The sequence below is a fragment of the Apodemus sylvaticus genome, chromosome 17 (genome assembly GCF_947179515.1).
Source record: "Apodemus sylvaticus chromosome 17, mApoSyl1.1, whole genome shotgun sequence".
NCBI lineage: Eukaryota > Metazoa > Chordata > Mammalia > Rodentia > Muridae > Apodemus > Apodemus sylvaticus.
In genome coordinates, this window is record NC_067488.1 from 28275124 (window position 1) to 28294075 (window position 18952).

At 50.8% G+C, this 18952-nt stretch overlaps 1 protein-coding gene and 1 long non-coding RNA gene across 2 annotated transcripts; one reads left to right on the top strand and one right to left on the bottom strand.

The window, feature by feature from the left end:
* The first annotated feature begins 4067 nt into the window (after positions 1-4067).
* Positions 4068-12274, top strand: Trib1 (tribbles pseudokinase 1). Its single transcript, XM_052161124.1, has 3 exons — positions 4068-5307; positions 7218-7510; positions 9901-12274. The coding sequence occupies exons 1-3, from the start codon at positions 4948-4950 to the stop codon at positions 10364-10366; spliced, it is 1119 nt and encodes a 372-aa protein (XP_052017084.1). The 5' UTR covers positions 4068-4947; the 3' UTR covers positions 10367-12274.
* LOC127667797 (uncharacterized) lies at positions 7454-8692 on the bottom strand. The gene is made up of 3 exons (XR_007973937.1): positions 8613-8692; positions 8177-8346; positions 7454-7540 (listed from the first exon to the last, which is right to left on the bottom strand). It is a non-coding gene; the product is annotated as an uncharacterized LOC127667797 (long non-coding RNA).
* Positions 12275-18952: the final 6678 nt, after the last annotated feature.

An 18952-nucleotide genomic window follows, 5' to 3' on the forward strand; every position in this document is an offset into this window, starting at 1 on the left:
CTAACATTGCCAATGTACCAGTGGAGCTAGCTAGTGGTACCACGTGGTAGACATTGTTATAGAGCCAATATCACCATTTAACCAGGAAGAATTACTTCTTGCCTGCATCCTATTGATGACTAGGTTTTATTCACTGTCTTGGGTTTCCATGCAAAGGCCTTTTCGAATTCTTGGCTGTGGCAAGCCTTCTCAATCCTGGCCGTGTTCACCGTTCACGTACAAGCCAATTTCCCCAAAGCACTTCCCGATATCATAGTTACTCGTTTCCCTTGCAGGGAAAGAAAAGCAGGTCTTTTCTTAGACCCCTTACACAGATGAGACAATCAGGGCACAAAAAAAAGCAGCTGGCTGTCGTCAGGTCAGAACCTGGGAAGCCAGAGGGAAGTTCAGGCCAGACTTGGCAGCAAAGAAATCCATGGGACCAAAATCAAGACAGCTTCACTCTCTCATCGTTGTGAAAGGCAGACTCTGCCCGCGGTCGGTCCGTACGCACCACCCGTTCCTGCACACATTCCTTCAAAGCTTTAACTTACAGCCTGGGCTATCTACAGCCTCTCATCTTCTAGGCGGGATTCTGTGTTTCTAACTCTGAAATGTGTCATGGAGTTTCCAGTCCTGTCTCTGCCCAAATGTTGTTTTTTCCAACGGTCCCTTATGGCCAGCAGTCCCTGTGGGTGACCCTCATCCGGCAGGCACTTGCTGAACCCCTCTTCGGTGATTGACCTTGACCTTGGGGCTAGAGTGAGTAAGGTCCCGCCCTTCTTTCCTGGAAAGGCAGTCCAGTGCAAAGAGTCACAGGAGATGAACCGTCCTTGCAGCTGGATGCAATTTACACCTGACTGCAGGTGCTGGGAGAATAGAGAAGGTGTTTTGCGGGATGAGTAAGAGCTCATTAGCTTGGCAGAGGAAGAAGAAAGATTCTGGTGGGAGGGAACATTTCGGGCAACTGTGCAGAGGTGTGAATTGGCAGGTGTGTGTGTCTGGGGCCCTGCCAGGATCTGGCATGTGTAGGACAGAGACCAGGAGATGAAAAAGATGAGTCTTGAAAGGGAAGTGAGACTTGAACAAAGGCCTACTTTTCTAATATGGGATGTGGATTTCCTCTGTGAGTCCTTCAGCGTTAGGCCAGAGCCTGATGCTATCAGGTTCAAGTTTCAAGGGTTCCTCTATTGTGCAAAAAAAAGGAATCGAGGGAGGCAGCTTTACTTTGTCCACAGCACTTAGTAGGTACCCTGACACACAGTAGATATTTGCTGTTGGCTGAAAGGATGGTTTCACGGTTCAGAAGCCCACGGCAGGGATCCAATCTATAGTCTTGTACTAAGTTGGGGGTTGGTGGAGAAGGGGCTAGACACGGAAACAGAATTCACATCAACAAGTTTACCAAGAATTTCCTGTGGGGGAACTAACTAGTTCCAAAGGTATTGGATGAGCAGAAATCAAAGAACAAAGAATAGTCCTGAGGGTGACTCAGATTTTAACATGAGGAAGTTGCTGTCACCCTAGGACTGGAGGACAAGATGGAGTCACCTGATCTCAGGAGGCCAGGCAGAGAGGATGCCCGTGGACTAGGCTCCCCAGGAGGGACACTCCTTTAGAAATGAGAAAGAGAATGGGGCACGTGGCACTCAGCAAGGGAAGGCAGGGAAGGAGCTGCATTGGGCAGGGGGAATAGCTGGGCTCATCGCAATCTAAGAAGGCTTCCGTCATCGTCTCCAGCTTGGAAGCTGGGTACCCAAAGGGGTACAGGGGTACAGGTCCCGGCCATGGGACAGGGCTTTATCCCTCCACCACCTTCTGCTCAGCTCAGCTCCTCAGTCACAGCAGTGATATTCCCTTGCAGCAATCAGGGAGAAAAATCCAGTTTCAAAGAGAAGCGTTAGCTGTCCAGGGAGTCATCACACGGAGAGGTTGTTATGGCCAAGGAGGCAGGAGGATGTCTCCTGGTAACTTCTCCTCTACCTCCCACCTGCTTGTGGTCTTCCAGAGCCTCCCACTGGTCATACTGGGCAAAAAACCAAAAACAAACACACACAAACCCAGTGAGTTTGTGAAGGTCAGGGTGTGGGGTGCCGGGATGAGCAGAGTAGGAGAGGGCATGTGTTTAGCTGAGGTGTCATGGCAACGGTGGTCTGGGTGATGCATCTCCCACAAGAGGCTAAGCGGGAGGCACAGCACTCAGGTTAGGATACCCGTAACAGGCCGGGCGTGGTGGCACACGTCTGTAATCCCAGCACTTGGAAGGCAGAGGCAGGCGGATTTCTGAGTTCTAGGCCAGCCTGGTCTACAGAGTGAGTTCCAGGACAGCCAGGGCTACACAGAGAAACCCTGTCTCGAAAAACCAAAAGAAAAAAAAAGGGTACCCATAACAGCAATGGGTCATCATGCAGTAATAGGCCCAATGGCAGCTCAGCAGATCGTTAAGATTCCTTCAGGAGAGAATCTTGCCAGGTAGAAAACCTCAGGATCCAGTTCCTAAACATACTTGGTCCCAACAACCTGTCAAGATTCTGCCCCTCTCTGCGAGTGCTGCCCTGCCTTTCTGTGCACCCCTCCCTCTCCTGGTCAAGCTCCAGTCCATAGGTAGCTCTCTGGGCAGTTCGTGTAGTCTGATGGAGGCCTCCCTAACAGTTCCTTTCTTGGCAAGTTGTGGTCTCCTCTGAGTCTTCAAGAGCGCCGGAGAAGCGCGACTACTTCCCGTAGCCTTTGAATCACAGCAAAGAGGCTAAGGGTTCTAGGCTTCCGTTTTTGCTTTTAATCAAATGGAGCAAAATGTAACCCTATGAAGTGAGTGTAAAACTTCATAACGTCTGCGAAAGGTTGAGAACAAGGAGCCTGCACCCCTCCCCCTGCGCCACAACTGATGCCAATTATCATTACTGTTTCAATTTAAGTCTCCTAATCCCCAGCGCCTAACCCTTGGAGATGCTTAATTAGCGTTTGTTGAATGGCTGAAGAATTAATGATGAAAAGGATTTATTCTTGGGCTTGACCTGGTTTTAGAAAATTAATTATTCAGCATAAATGCAAGAAAGGACTTTGATAATAGGTATCAATGCTTAGTGAGGATCTAGAGACTCCAAACTGACCTGGTTTGCGAAAGAAGTGGAGGGGGGGGAAACCAACCAACCAAAACCCAGCAACACAAAACCTGATTGCAAGCTGTTTACAGGGAGCAGGGTCAGCCAGTTTCAAGAGCACACAACTCAAAACTATATGAAAGTATACACGCGACCTTGTCCGCGTGCAGGTAGTATCCCTGGCAGTGGATAGAATGACCCGTACCCCAGAATTCAATACTCCTGGCCGCATTAATGCCCTAGACCCTCGGGCGCGTACGCAGGCGGGAGGGGACAGGAATCTGGCGCCAGCCACGTGGGCCCCTTCCGCCAGTTCCCCACATCCTTTGTTTCCCACCGGCCGGAGCTCAGGAAGCTCTTTCGGCGAGTCACCGCGAAGGGGCGGCCCAGGAGCTTGGAGAGGCTATTTCCGTGCAATCCGGGCGGGCGGCAGGCGCGGGAGGGGCGTGGAGGTGGAGGCAGAGCAGAAGGCCCAGTGTTTGCTTTTATTTCATCCAACAGAAGGTTCTATTTGTGGAAGCGAACAGACGCTGGGGATTAGAGCTGGGAGGGGGCAGGAAAAGAGGTTTAAAAAAAAAAGCCACATTCACTACCACGCACAGGTCTTCCCCGGAACTACCGCGTGGGGGTGAATGACTGATAATGGAATTCATCACCTTTCCTCTCGCCCCTTCCTCCCGCTGCAGCCGCGACTCGGCGGCGCCCACAGCTCCACCGGGAGCTCCCCAAAGTGCAGAGCGACTGGGGGAACCCACCGGGGTAAAGGCGTGACCGCGGGGTCTCTGCCAGCAGCCGGTGCGCAGCCCGGAGGTGCGCGCGGCCGCCGGGAGCTCGCGATCCATTGTGTTGTGTGAATGATGCGCGCGCACCAATCAGCAGTCGTTTCGCCCCCGCTGCCCCGCCCCTCCCGCCCACTTCCCCGGGAACCTGACGTCACGGGAGCTTTTCCTCCGCCCCCTCCCTGGGCTACCAGCCCGCGGGCCTGCGGTAGGGCGCGCGCAGCCTGCTGCCCAGCCCAACCCGGGGGGCGTGTGCGCGCGCCCAATGCGTCCCAGGACGTTCCCACCTGCGCCTAGGAGCGCGCGGTCGGGAGCATCCTCAGGCCTCCGGCCACCCTTTCAGTCCCAGCCTCCAACTGCACTTCCCCTCCCCCTAGTCTCCTCCCTCTGCTCTGGTGACTGCAAGCCGGGCGACGGGGCCGGAGTTGTCGCAGCCACCTCATTGCACAACCCGGCTTCCCAACTGTTTACACAGCCCGGTCTGTGAGTGTGTGTGTGTATACAGCGTGAGTCACCGGGAGGCGGAGGAGGTGGAGGAAAAGGAGAAGGAGTGCACTGGCCGGGATCAGTGCGGCGCACACACTCTTATTCAGTCACTCTCTCTCTCTCTCTTTGAGCGCATCTCGCTCGCTCACACGCCTGGAGCCCAGGAGCGCGCAGGACTCCGAGCGGCGCGGAAAAGTTGCACCGGCTTTTACTCAAGACTAATTGCTTTGGGAAGTGCGTTTGCTCGGTGAAGCCAACGAGCCTGCGGAATCCTGTCCTCGAGGTTCAGCACCCGGGAACTAGGGCCGCCTCCACGTCCCGGACTATCCACAACCTCGGCAACAATAGCGGCGGCCACCGCCAGCGAGGCGCCCAGACCTGGTGCCTGCGGGGGTCTGGGGACTTTAGCCGGCCTCCCACCCTTGGACGCGTGGCCAGCGTGGTTCTCGTGTACAACGCTAGCGTCCTGGAACGACTCTCGTTTTGCTCCTCTTGCGGACCGATCCAAGCACTATCTGCAAACTCCAATCTCGCGGACTGGAAGAAGTCACAGCGCGGATCTAGGGATTTACAAAGCCGGGGCCGCTCCGGCCAGGACCGCGATGCGGGTCGGTCCCGTGCGTTTTGCCCTGAGCGGCGCCTCACAGCCCCGCGGTCCGGCTCTACTGTTCCCGGCTGCCCGGGGCACCCCGGCCAAACGCCTGCTGGACACGGACGACGCGGCGACCGTGGCGGCCAAGTGTCCGCGCCTTTCTGAGTGTTCAAATCCCCCCGACTACCTCAGTCCCCCTGGCTCGCCCTGCAGTCCTCAGCCTCCGCCCTCCGCGCAGGGGACCGGAGGCAGCTGTGTGAGCGCACCCGGGCCCAGCCGAATCGCTGACTACCTGCTGCTACCCCTAGCTGAACGCGAGCATGTGTCCCGGGCACTGTGCATCCACACCGGCCGCGAGCTGCGCTGCAAGGTAAGCATCCTGGGTGGAGGTTGCCGGTCTGGATCGTCCGCAGACTTGCCTAGGTTCCGGCCCACCCGGATCACACTCCCGCCTGCGCTTGGGTTTGGCAGAGCAGATAAGGGCGTTGAGTCGGATAAGGAGGGTATTTTGGTCAGCTTCGTCTTTTTGGAGGTTGAGGGGTTTCCTGTGGAGTGTTAGGGTGAGGGTTCGGCGGTCTAGAGGAAGTGCGGGGTTCAGTTCTTTTATCTCTGTTCGTTCTTTTCTTTGGCGCTCTGTATTGCTAGCGCGTGGCGTTCCATTTAAGTTTGGAATTGCAATGGATTCCAGGGCCATGCCATTGCCCTGCTCTCATCCCCCCTCCTCCCCCTGTCCTGGAAGGACGCCCTGCAGTGGGTACCTCCTCGGGACTTGGAGCAACTGGCAAGCTCTTTGAGGAGGTTCACGGCATGGGCATAGACCGAGTTGGGCTTCTTCTACCTGGGGAATTCTGGACTTGAACTCCTGTTGGGACCAGCATACAGCCCACTCCAGGAAGTGTTGGGACGGGGTGGTCTTAAGCCTGGGAGGGCTTCTGGCCAGCATCGGACTGTTGGAAAACTTCCAGGAGCTTGCTTCCACTCGCTTTAGTTTGAGGCCGGCAATTTTCATTGCAACAGTAGGAGTAGTACAACTAGACACAGGATGGCCCGGCTCTCCGGAGAGTGCGTAGCCGAGGACGGCTGCGCAGGGTGCGTTTTGTGAGCCGGACACCATATCTCTGGGCCACCGAGAGCCCCCACCGACTCCTTTCATTCTCTGGAGTTAAAAGTGGCATCTGGGTTTCCAACAACTCACCTGAATCCCCTCCCCTCCCCCTTCACGCGCGCCCCACCTCTCCGTTTGCTGCTGCCACCTACTGTCCACCGGCGTGAAATCTCAGATGCGTGGCCAAGCCCAGAGACAAACTCTTTTTTTATTCCCGGCTTGGTGGATGAGAACAGTTTTGGGAGAGGGCAGCAGAGAGATTTTTTTTATCCAAGTTGGTACTAGAGCAGCCGCCTCGGAGGTGGGGTGGGTCTGGGTCCTTGTGCAACTCCTTCCAGTTCCTCCGAGCAGATAATAGCTGAATCCAGATGGTGACAGCCCGTGTGTCACCATTTCCAGTTGCGTCTAGGATATGAGTAACCGGACTGAACAAAAGGCCCTTAAAGAGACCAGCCAGCTTCTTAAGAGGATTTGCTACTCATTCTGGGGGGGGGGCAACCAGGGTGGGCGGGGGTCGAGTAAACAAACATTGGGGAGGGGAGACCATATAGAGGCGCCCAGCCCCTCCTGTAAGACGGTAAACTCCAGGCTGCTTCCACCTGAGTCACAGCCAGAGGCAGGCTGCATAAGGCTGCTTTGTCAGTCCCCTTCCAAGTCATCCGTTCCTTCTGAGTAATGACAGCTCTGCTCTGCCTCTGCCGGTTTGCTGCCTCAGCCTCCACAGGAGGCTGCAAAGTCACCACATTCCTTGCCCCGTGCTCTGGTGTGCAGGAGACACACATGCTTAGCCGATGCTTTTTCACCCTTAGGGGTGCTGGGGATCCATTCCACTAGCTGCTTACTGTCTGCTAGGAAGAGCTACATCAGGGAACTGGGTGGCTTGGCTCCCAGGAGCTGATAGCCCCCTAAAAGTTGCAGAAGGTAGTTCTTCCAATCACCCTATGGTATGGGGTAGGCTTTGGGAGTGTGCTAGCCTAAATCCCAAGGTGTAGTTGGTTTTAAGGGTATCCTAGCAGCTGGAGCTTTGAGAGGGGTAGAGAGATAGAATATATGATGGGGCTGGTTGCCATTGAAAGCCCAAAGATTGAGACTCCAGCCCAGCTTCATATAGGACCTCGGAGGCCTATAGGACCCTGGCTTTCTAGTCCCTTAAACAGGTCACTTTCTCCCCACAGGAGTTTCCCATTAAACACTACCAGGACAAAATCAGGCCGTACATGCAGCTGCCGACCCACAGACACATCACCGGCATTGTGGAAGTGATCCTCGGGGAGAGCAAGGCCTACGTCTTCTTCGAGAAGGACTTTGGAGACATGCACTCCTACATGCGAAGCCGGAAGAGGCTTCGGGAAGAGGAGGCCGCTCGGCTCTTCAAGCAGATCGTCTCCGCCGTCGCCCACTGCCACCAGTCGGCCATCGTGCTGGGGGACCTGAAGCTTAGGAAGTTTGTCTTCTCCACAGAGGAGAGGTAGGCAGCTGCCACAGCACCTCTTGTGGCCTTTTGGAACAACAGCAGGGGCAAATAACAAACTCGCCCCCCCCCCCAAAAAAAACAACCCAACAAAACAAGCAAACAAAATAAAACCACCAAAGGTACAGGTCATGGAGTTAGGTGCAAGACAGACCCAGGTGCAAGATGACATGCTTTTAGTATCAAGTCCTGCATCTGGGGAGTCATGGTCAAACTCAGTTTATTCTCTGTTCTATTGGACGGAGTATAGGGAAACCTAGCAGCATCTTGGTGCCTATGTTGATGTTACCTGTTCACCAGATGCCCTTCCTGCCTCTGTCCCAGGCTCAGGTTTATTTCCTCTTGTCAGAAAGGTTAGTCGTTTGGGGAAAAGGTGTTTATTTATCCTTGACAGTACTGACTCCAAAAGGTGCTCAAATAAGGTATCACAGAGCTAGTTAGGCTGTTTGCAGAATATCAACCTTCCCTAGCACACTAAATTCCTTCTCTAGTTCAGCCTGGGTGCACACTCCCCCAACACCACCCCCCGCCCCCCAGTAGTTTGTTCATATTCTCTGGTGAGCTTTTAAGACATCTCATTGGCTTCATCTTCAGAAAATAACCACATTGAATAATAAATGGAAGTTGGCTAGCATGCACTGCTAAATATAGTTCCTGGCTTACCTCATAAAGGACAAGATGTGCTTGATAAGGGAATAAGGAGACATTAAGATTTGGAGTGGAGGCTTCACCAAGAGGATTCAGGAAGCGGCACGAGCTATACCACACTTTATCCTGCAGACAGACTTCCATCCGTGGTGGGAGGATAGAGACCGACTATCAGTAGAATTGTCCTGTGGAGAGTGAGTTACTTTCTTCAATAGAGTTACACGGGACTTACCCTACCTATGTACTTTGACCTTTAACGTCAGGGACCCCCTGTAAAAAGTTACAGAAGTCCCCAAAGTGTGCGTTTGTATCTGACCTTGCCCTGACTGTCGAAACATACAGGACTAGCAAAGAGAAGCAAGCTGTTTGCTGTGAAGAAGTGTCCGGTTCCTGGCATGCGCGTGCTTCTTTGATAATGGCCATGCCTATTTTTGAAACATGGGCTACACACCTCCTCACCGGCTTTTGAAATCTGCATTGCACAGGCCAATGTCATGGGCATCGGGTTTGGTAACCCGAGGGTTAAGCAACGGCAGGCTGACGTTATTCCTGTAGCCAGCACAGGTGCAGGGTTTTAGTACTACAGGAGCCAATCAGGGGCAGACACCGTGGGTTGAGTCATATTTTCCGTTTACAGAACCAGTGGGTATTTTACATAACAGGGAGGTCATGCTGAGGACATACGAAGTTAGCACATGGATACTACACTCCAGGGAACAGGAAGACTGTGGAAGAAAAAAAAAGAGCGAGAGAAAGAAACTCCTAGATACTTTGATAGGAAAAGGAACTGACCAAACGTTTGCATGTAACTTCACAACAAGTGACTTACTAAAATTGGCCTGTTTCAGAGAAGCAGGCACTGGATATTAGAGGTGCCCCCACGTGGCTCTGGTGGGGAAACCTAGAAGATGTGGGTGACTTGGCTCTGCGTCAGAGGCACCTGCAACTTCGGAAGAGTTCCCTCCACCAAAGGGCTTCTAGACTATGGCTTCTTTACATTTTGGTCTTGGTTTCTGGACTTCCTTTCCTGTTTTTCAATGACTTTAGCAGCGATTTTCTGTAAAACAGAGACTTACGTAGGATAAACACTCATGTGCATCGGTCTGCAGTCCTAGGGATGTCTTGGGGTCCTCACTTCTATCAGCCACGTGTGTTTGTCTGGGCTAAGTGATCTTCCGCTGTGAAATCAACAAGTCCAGTAAATGCAATTAAACATTTCTCGTTATGATCCCACTCTGATTATTGCTGCGGGGTGAATGAAATTTTGTTGGCCTGGGCAGTCCATGTCACGGCAAGAGACTGGTGGCCTCTAGGATACACAGGCCTCGCCTGACGGAGGAGGTTATATATCCTCACTGTCCCCTGACAGCTTTGTAGAACATGCCAGTCTTCTTCCCCTGAAACCAGCTCCCCGTTCTGCAATGTGAACTTTGTCAGTTGTGTAACCCTATTAGGATATCTCTTATAAGCTCTAGCATCATGCATATTCTTTGAGACTTTGCATCATCTCCTCCGCCCTGGGCACTCTCTCGATACTTTGCAAACATTTATTGCAGTTTGTATTGGTTTGTGAAATCGCTTGTCCCGGGTGTTTGCAGGGCAGTGCTTACTAGATGAAGGGGTAAATGACATTCCAACGGCCTTGGCTGTTAGTGCCTGTGGGCACTGTTATTGGGAAGGCCTTGTTTTTTCCATAGCAGCTGGCTTGAAAATAATAGCTTCGTTTCTCTCTCCTGCAGAACCCAGCTTAGGCTGGAAAGCCTGGAAGATACACACATCATTAAGGGTGAAGATGATGCGCTGTCAGATAAACATGGCTGCCCAGCCTACGTGAGCCCTGAGATCCTCAACACTACTGGGACCTACTCCGGAAAGGCGGCGGACGTTTGGAGCCTTGGGGTGATGCTCTACACACTTTTGGTCGGACGATACCCCTTTCATGACTCAGACCCGAGTGCCCTTTTCTCCAAAATCCGCCGTGGACAGTTCTGCATTCCTGAACATGTTTCCCCCAAAGCCAGGTGCCTCATCCGAAGCCTCCTGAGACGAGAACCTTCTGAGAGACTCACAGCCCCTGAGATCTTACTCCATCCCTGGTTTGAATATGTCTTGGAACCAGGGTACGTTGACTCAGACATAGGAACTTCGGACCAGATTGTTCCTGAGTACCAGGAGGACAGTGACATTAGTTCCTTCTTCTGCTAATCCCCCTCCAAAACCTCAGAAACCTCATGATTCTCACACATGGCATTTCTAATGATGGGCAGGCCCTCTCACATGGTGCCAGCCAGATTTGGGGAGGGAGCACCATTGTTCTCGAGGGGGGCACAAGGTGGTGCCGCCTCTCTGGGCTGAGTGACTTGATTTGACCAGCATGCACTCAGATTAGCTGCTCGACGGAGGTGTCCCCTTTTCGACGAACCATCATGACTGTCCCGGTGTCGGATGCAAGAAGGTGCCACACGCTTTGAAGCTAATGGGCATCCCAGGTGGTCAGATGTAGTGAACTGAACATCTGAATGGGAAGGAAGCGCTTCGCACAGTGGCATTTGAACAAGGTGGCAATCGGTTGGAGTGGCAAACCTGTCATCTTTGAACTTGTCTTTGGAAGAAAGCTCCCCTTGCTGCTGCAGTTTCTCCTACCAGAAGTTTCTTTCCTTTTTGTTTTTTGTTTTTTGTTTTTTTTAACCCTTACTCTCGCTGCATACTCGCCCATGACTCCATTCCGGCCTTAGAACACATGGAGTGAGGAACCTAAGAGCCCGCCTGCCTGCACCCAGATTCTCCCCCAGAGCCAAGACCTCCTATGCAATAATGTCCCCTTCTCCCCACCTTGGGACCTGTCCCCTGCAGCTATGAAAAGCAGTCACCAGTTAACTGTGGAAAAGTATTGGGAGATTCACATTCTTGGCTGGTTCAGAACTTTTGAGCTCAGTCAGATAGAAGTGTTTTTAAAGAAATTAATTTCATCATGTGGAATTTGTTAGCTCTTAAGGCTCTCCCTGAATATGGCAGCATCTGGCCTGTGCTCCCCACGCCCACTCTTAGGACCATCTCTGGGTGGAACATTTTGTGTGTATGCCGACAAGGGTGAGGAGACTCTCCAGCCTGCTCTCTCAGGAGCATGTGTGAATGAGCCGTCTTTGTGCTTCAGAGAAAGTGAGTTTGAGACAGTCTTGCAAGATTCTCAGACTAATTTCCAAAAGGAAACTGGACCCCGCCCTCGTATGGGTTTGCTGTGCCTCTGGTATCCAGGGTCTTCAGTTTTCCATGCTGGGCTCTTTGGGGGTTCACGTGTTGTGTTGCTTATGACCCGATCTGTGAAGCCGGCTCTGGAGTGACAGAGAGAACCTCAAAGATGTAGCTGGAAAGAACTTAAAAACTCATCGGATGCAGATCTTCTCTCCTAGCTGCCTACCAGAGATTCCTCTACTTCATCCCCCCCCAGGCGGGGACCTAGCCTCTGCCTGAATGCTTCTGGAGACGGAAATGTATTCCCTGCAGGAAATGAAGCTTCTCAGAGAAACTGCCGAAAGTTGCATTAAAAAAAAAAAAAAAGGACAGATGAAATAGTTGTCATTGTCTAGGACAGTGCCGAAACCAGGTAGTTAAACGGGTAACAAAAATACTGTATTCTGAGAAATGACACAGAAGCCAGCAGGCATCTTTAAGGGCTATGCCTTGGCAGACTACTAACATTGAGAGAATGCCGTGTATACCTCACGAACTGTGTGCTTTATATTTGTATATACATTTTACCTTTTATACAGATGTCCGATTGTTGTCATTTGGCCCTGAGCGCCTGTCTTGTTGTCTTGTGTCTGTCTGAGGAGCCTGTGTGTCTAGAGCCACACGAAATGTGAATGAGTGTTGGCAGTATAATCTTGAGAGGATGTGGTGGGACTTGGGGGAGGAGCTGGGACAGGTCTCTGTTGGTATTTGCCCAGCTCCTGTTATCTGTGATCCATTCCCTGTCCGAGGACTCCGGCTGTTCTGGGCATTTGCCTGGACAGCTGCAAACACTAGGTCTCCTGTGCGTGTGTGGAAAGGTAAGAGTGGCACATTGTTGCTACCTTGTAGAGAACTTTTAATAAATATGGTTTCGTAAAGAAATGTGGTGAGTTTCCTTTGTGTGCGCTCTTGCTTCCTGTGGCTGTTTCTGGCCACGGTGAGATAGCCTTTGACATTCTGGATGCAGTGTCTCATGGAGTCAGACAAAGGTGGTTTGCTACTATTTTTTTCCCCCCTTGAAAAGATCTTCCTATATAGTCCTGCTCGGCATGTAATTGCTGTAGACCAGGCTGGCCTTGTACTCAGAGTTCTTCGTGCCTCTAGAATTAAAGGCATGTGTAATTATGCCTGCCTGGCATCTGCTTTTTTTGTGTGTGTCAGCGAGCATGCGTACTTTAATGGGCAGAGCTGACATGCAAAATGATGTGGGTGGGTGCTGCGCTCTGGGTTGGACACACTGGAGGGCAGCTGAACATGGATTTTTTGGGTTCAAGAGTTGAAGAGTTGATGGCAGGCTTGGATGGCTCACACCTGCCTTGGCTTTCCAATACCGTGGAAGCTGAGACAGGCACTTCAAGAGTTCAAGACCAGCTTCGGCTAGATAGCAAGTCTGTTTCAAAAACAAAATGAATTCTCTGTCTTTTGATTTTAGGGTTTGTTTTGTTTTTGTTTTTAGGTTAGAGAAATGGAGAATTTGAGAAAAGTTACAAATACCCCAGAAGAACATTAAGGAATTTTTACCTCTGTATTCATCCTGAAAGAGAGCCGTGTAGGTTCCAGAAGAAACGTGCCCCCTAATTTTCGAGCTAATTATAGTAAGATGGGTAATGGCAATTCCGCCTCCGCCCCCTCTGTAAGTGTACATGTTCAAAAGGGAAAACTGCTTAGAAAACATTAACTCTATCACAGCGATGACTTGATTGAGCTAGGTTTCTAGCTTCACTATGTTTTGAGACCCTCTTTAAAACAGCAAATTAGATTAAAATGATATGCTTAAGGAGTGGGGAGGGGCTCCCACGGTCTGCCCCAAGCTGAGGCCCTGCTGATGGTCCCCAGACCCATGGACAGCACACACTGGAATCTGGGCTATTAGAAAAGGGAGAAGAGAGGCAGTTGTGAGAGCATTGAGGGTAGATATGGAAGAGTTATGGGAAGGTGTGGGGAATGTGTAAGATCAGGATGCATGCAATTCTAGTATGAAATTCTCAAAAAACTTAATATATGTTTTAAAAATTAAATAAAGCCACTGAGCTGGGGAAATGGCTATTTGGCTATAGGTGCCTGTCACCAAGCCGGACCAGCTTAATGTGGTTCCCAGGACACACCTGGTGAGAGAAGGGAACTGGCCATTAAGTTGTCCCCTGACCTCTGTACACTACTGTGGCACAAGCCACCACACTACATTGTAAGTACAGTGAATTTTCATGAAGACAATATCAACTCTAGAACATAAAATGGGACCTGTCCATCTCTGCTCTGCTCTGGTTCCCAAGACAACTGCTATGGGGTACACTTATTTTTGGTTTGTTTTGTTTGCTTATTTGCCACAGAGTACCTCTGTTGTAGCCCAGGCTGCTCTCAAACTCAGCTCTGCCTCAGCCCTCAGCCTTCCAAATGCCTGCTTCATGAGATACTTTTTTTTTTTTTGTTCTTAGAGACAGGGATTCTCTGTGTAGCCCTGGCTGTTCTGGAACTCACTTTGTAGACCAGGCTGGCCTCAAACTCAGAAATCCAAGTGCTGGGATTAAAGGCGTAGGCTACCACCGCCTGGCTTAAAGGATCAGGAATTCTAAGCCATCTCTGGCTACCTAGCAATTTTTTTGTTTGTTTGTTTTTTGTTTTTTGTTTTTTTTTGTTTTTGTTTTTGTTTTTGTTTTTTTTGGTTTTTTTGAGACAGGGTTTCTCTGTGTAGCCCTGGCTGTCCTGGAACTCACTCTGTAGACCAGGCTGGCCTCAAACTCAGAAATCCTCCTGCCTCTGCCTCCCAAGTGCTGGGATTACAGGCGTGCCCCACCACGCCTGGCTTTTTATGAGAATTTTATACATGACTACTGTATTCACATCTTTTCTATCCTTCCCTGACCCCTCAATTCTTCTCGTCTGTACCTCACTCTTCTCAAATTCATGACCTTTTCTTTAACTATTGTTACACACACATGAGCATACAAGCAACCTGCTGTGTCCCTTTAGCTTTGTTCCTCTGTGTGTCTGTTTAGGGCCGACCACTAGGGATTGGCTAGCCTGGAGAGACTGGTTTTCTGGAATTGGTTTTTTCGAGACAGGGTTTCTCTGTGTAGCCCTGGCTGTCCTGGAACTCACTCTGTAGACCAGGCTGGCCTCGAACTCAGAAATCCACCTGCCTCTGCCTCTGTGCTGGGATTAAAGGCATGCGCCACCACAGCCTGGAGAGACTGGTTTTCTGGATTTGAACTCACTCTGTAGACCAGGCTAGCCTCGAACTCAGAAATCTGCCTGCCTCTGCCTCTGTGCTGGGATTAAAGGCGTGCGCCACCACAGCCCGAGACTGTTTCTGTAGTGAGATAAAATTTTAACTAACCACAACTGTGAAGCTTAGGTGTCAGCTCTGGACCCACACAAAATGCTCTGCCAAAGTGCCAGGTGACACATTTTTCTGGTCCTTCGCTACAACATCTAGCTAGAGGTGACTTAGGACAGCAGATCCATGGTGTGTATGTGTCCTTGCAGCACGGGCCGCGTGACTTGGGAACCGCAGAGAACAGAGCAAGCACAAGAAGCTTGTGGGAAATGAGCAAATGACGGGGGAGCTGGCCAAGTGTGGTAACGCTTCTGATCCCAGAACTTTCAGAGGCTGAGGCAAGGGGATCAGGGGTTCAAGGCCAGTCTTAGCTACACAGCGAGTCTGAGGCCAGCCTGGGCTCCATGAGACCCTTGACTCGACCTCCCGAAATAAAAGTCCACAGAACCAAAAACGAAACTAGGAAAAGGGCTGGTCCTGGCTTTTCTATGACAGGACCTTCAACCCCAAAGTTCTCGGTGAACCCCAGAATCCGTGCCGCAATGCTCCAGTGAACCCAAGCTGGGCTTGGTGCAATTTCTTGGGCACACACAGAGAATACTTTGGACTTCCCTAGCTTTAATCTGAGGATTTCAAAACACTGCAAGCAATTAAGGTTACAACACTCCTTTGTACTGTTGTTACATGTATCAGATGGAGAGAAATATGGGTCACGATTGGCCAGGCTGACATGTGATACCAGAGACACATACATTTAATCTCCTTAGAGCAGATCAGGAAGGGACTGCGCCCAGCTGGCTGAGACAACCTGACAGGGTCACTCACTTTTATTTTCTCTTGTGTCCTTTATATTTCTGACACTTGGATAGGTAGTAACGCCATTAAATGATACTTTCTATAAGTCCTGGATTGGTGTGTATGTGTGTGTGTTTGGTAGCACAGCTGACACTGAACCAAGTCTTCCTGCCTCAGCCCTGTGATTCACAGGTGTATGCCACAACATCTGGGATTTCTAGATATTTTATTCTTTCACATCACTTTTACTCACAATGTGCTTTCTAGAAGTTTCTCTCTTTTGGTTCACCTGTTGAGTGAACCTCGCAAGTCAAATATCTCATCATGTAATTGAGAAAATGAAGTGTCTTTTAGTAGCTGCTCAGGAGGAGTGGGCTCATAGCTAGCATCTGAACTTGGTCCTTTAGACTCCATACCTAGTGTCCTCAGCCTGATGCCAACTATACTGTCTGCTGGTAAGAAATGACAATGAGAAGTGTCTGAAACACTTTAAGTCTTTAACTTAAAAAATGACCTGGTACATTTAGGCAATAAACATTGAAGCATTAGCAAAAAACGAGGACTCTATCGTTCAATCAACAAGCATGTTTTATGCCTATCCTGAGCTAGACACTGGTCAACCTTAGGAAAACATGGCCAAGACTCAGTGCTGGCTTGTTGGGAGAACTCCAAGTAGCTGAGGACCACTGAAGTCTTGCTCTTTCCTGGCACTTAGCACAGTGCCTACTGTAGGGAAAGGGCAAATGCCGTGGATGGACGTGAAGTGATGGGTGGATGGATGAGTGGGTGGGTCATGGGTGGATTGAGAGATGGATGGATGAAGACCTTCCAGAGCCTAATGGGCCTCCACGTCAGAGAGCCATGGACACGAAGGTAGACAGCTTGTCTGAAGAGTCTGCCGTTCCTATTGTCTTTTAAGCGGAAGTGACATGGTTTGATTTCTTTGGTCCCTTCTGCTGCTGTTTTGAGATTCTGTTGGAAACAGGTCCTACGTCCTGTCAGAGTTGCTGTGGGAACAGCCCCGTGCTTCTTTTCAAAACTAGGCGCAGGCTGGGAGATGGTTCCTTGCCTAATTTCCTCTTGGATGAGGAAAGGTGCTGTAGCAATTGAAGGTGATGGAATTAGCTTTTCAACACGGCTTTGGCTGGAAAGGGAGGACAAGCTCACACACAGTTAATCACCCACTCCTCCCAGAAAGTAAACAAACAAGCAAGCTAGGGAAGGGGGCAGATCCCAGCGCCAACCCCTGGGAACCAGCACGAGAGCCTTCAGCTCATTCCTTAATGACCTCAGCGGAAGTGACTTCACTTCCTGAAGAGGAAGGAGAACACTCTTCAGCCGGCCAACCACGAGGCCTCGGGTTTGGTCCCTAGTACTGCACAAGCTGGGCATGGCGACGCTTGTGTGTCACACTGGGTCTCAGGTGTCCAAGGATGTCTGTGGCCGTGGAAGGAGTTCCAGGACAGCTTGGGAACTCAAGACTCAAACATCAGACCCTGTTTCCAAAATAAGAAAAGTGGCAGAGAAGAGGATCCCAAAGGGATGGCTTCCTGCTGAAAACAGTAGCTTCCCAAGCCCAGGGACTCCAGGTTGATTCCCAGAGCCAGAAAGGGAACCTGGATCCTGCAATCAAAGCATTTCTATGGCAAGAGGGGAGGCAGGGGCTAGAGAGCTTCTGGAAGGCTCGTGAGTGCCCCCGGAGCACACAGCACAGTGGCAGGAACAGGTCCTTAGCCAAAAGCAAGGTGTGTGTGTGTGTGTGTGTGTGTGTGTGTGTGTGTGTGTAAAACTCAATCCCAGCATTAGGGAGGCGGAAGCAGGCAGCTTTCAGTCAGTTTGAGAGCAGTCTTGGCTACATAGCTAGTTCCAGGCCCGTAAGGGCTGCTACATAAAAAACAGTGAACCAAAGAAACAAAAACAAGGTGGTGAAAGAGAGAACTAACTCATTGCCCGCACTTAAACACATACATGTGGGCACAAAGAAGTAAAGCGATGCGCAGGGAAGGCGGCTCAGTGGGTTAGAGCACTTGGTGTACAGACAGGGGTTGGCACCACAGCACCCGCATTGAAAAGCCAAGCTTAGCGTGCATCCCTCAATCCCCGGGACCGGGGGTGGAGACAAGCAGAGTCTGGGAGTTCTACGGCAAGCCGGTCTAACCAAAATAGTAAGCTTTGTGTTCCGTGAGAGACCCTGTCTCAAAACAGTAAGGTCAAGAGTTTCTTCTGTGTGATCGCGCATGGGTATGTGCACTTGCTCGCTTATGTGCATAAACACCCTTCACATACATGAAAAAGAGAAAAATAAAGAGGAGGAGGAAGGGGAAGAGGGGGAGGAGAGGGAGGAGGAGGGGGAGGAAAGGGAGGAAGGGGAAGAAGGGAAGGAGGAGGGGGAGGAGGAGAAAGCAGCAGCATCAGAAGAAATCATCACCCCGCTTCCTTGTGTATTTGTAGCAGCTTACAGATTGTATCAGTTCATCGGATGGAGGGGGTGTGGTGCCGAGACCCAAGACCGAAGAGAGGCTGTAGCAGGGGTTCTCAACCTGGGGGTTGCAACCCCACAGGGCTTGTCCAAGACCATGGGAAAACACAGATATTTACATTATGATTCATAACAGTAACCAAATTACAGTTATGAAATAGCAATAAAACTGATTTTACGGTATGGGTTCACAGTAACGTGAAGCTCTGTAGTGAAGGGTGGCGGCATTAGGGGGTGGGGAACCACTCGACTAGACTCTCACACGGTGAGATGTCAGGTCAGGCTTGCAGGTTTGAGAACTCTGCCCATTTCTGCTTGGCTCTAACTTGCTAGACCAGCAAGACCACACCTTTTTCTTTTCTTTTCTTTTCTTTTCTTTTCTCTCCTCTCCTCTCCTCTCCTCTCCTCTCCTCTCCTCTCCTCTCCTCTCCTCTCCTCTCTTCTCCTCTCCTTTCTTTTCCTTTCCTTTGCAGCTGATTTTGCTGGTGTTTTCATCCTGAGTTCCAGGACACCAGAGCTATACAGTGAGACCCTGTCTCGAAGAAAAAAAAAGTAAAACAAATTTTTTAAAAAACGGTTTAGCTTACATTTTTCCTGTTTTCAGCCAGGAGAAACCAAGGCCCGAGGCCTAGTCAGGTACAAACTGCATCTGGGCTCTCTCAAGAGGGGCTGGGTGGTGGGTTGCCATTGGGTGACCTTGTAGAATAGGCCTAGAGACTGCTGAGGTGGCACCTCCTTGCGCTGTGTCAGAAGCCTTTCTGCTCCAGCACTTTGGTCTGACCTTTGGATTGGATTGGTGACTACAGCAATGATTCCTCATGTCCTTTTCTAGTCACCGTGCTCCTGCCCAGGCCCAGCCCTGGGCTTGGTGGCCCGTCCCCAGTGCACACTCATTCTTGCTTCATTAGCTGTCCGAGGCTGCTTGGACTGGAGAGCAGACTTGCCTTAAGCACCAAGAGGAAGGGGCCTGGGTGTGAGGGCTCAGAGGCATTTCTCATCGTGACTCTGG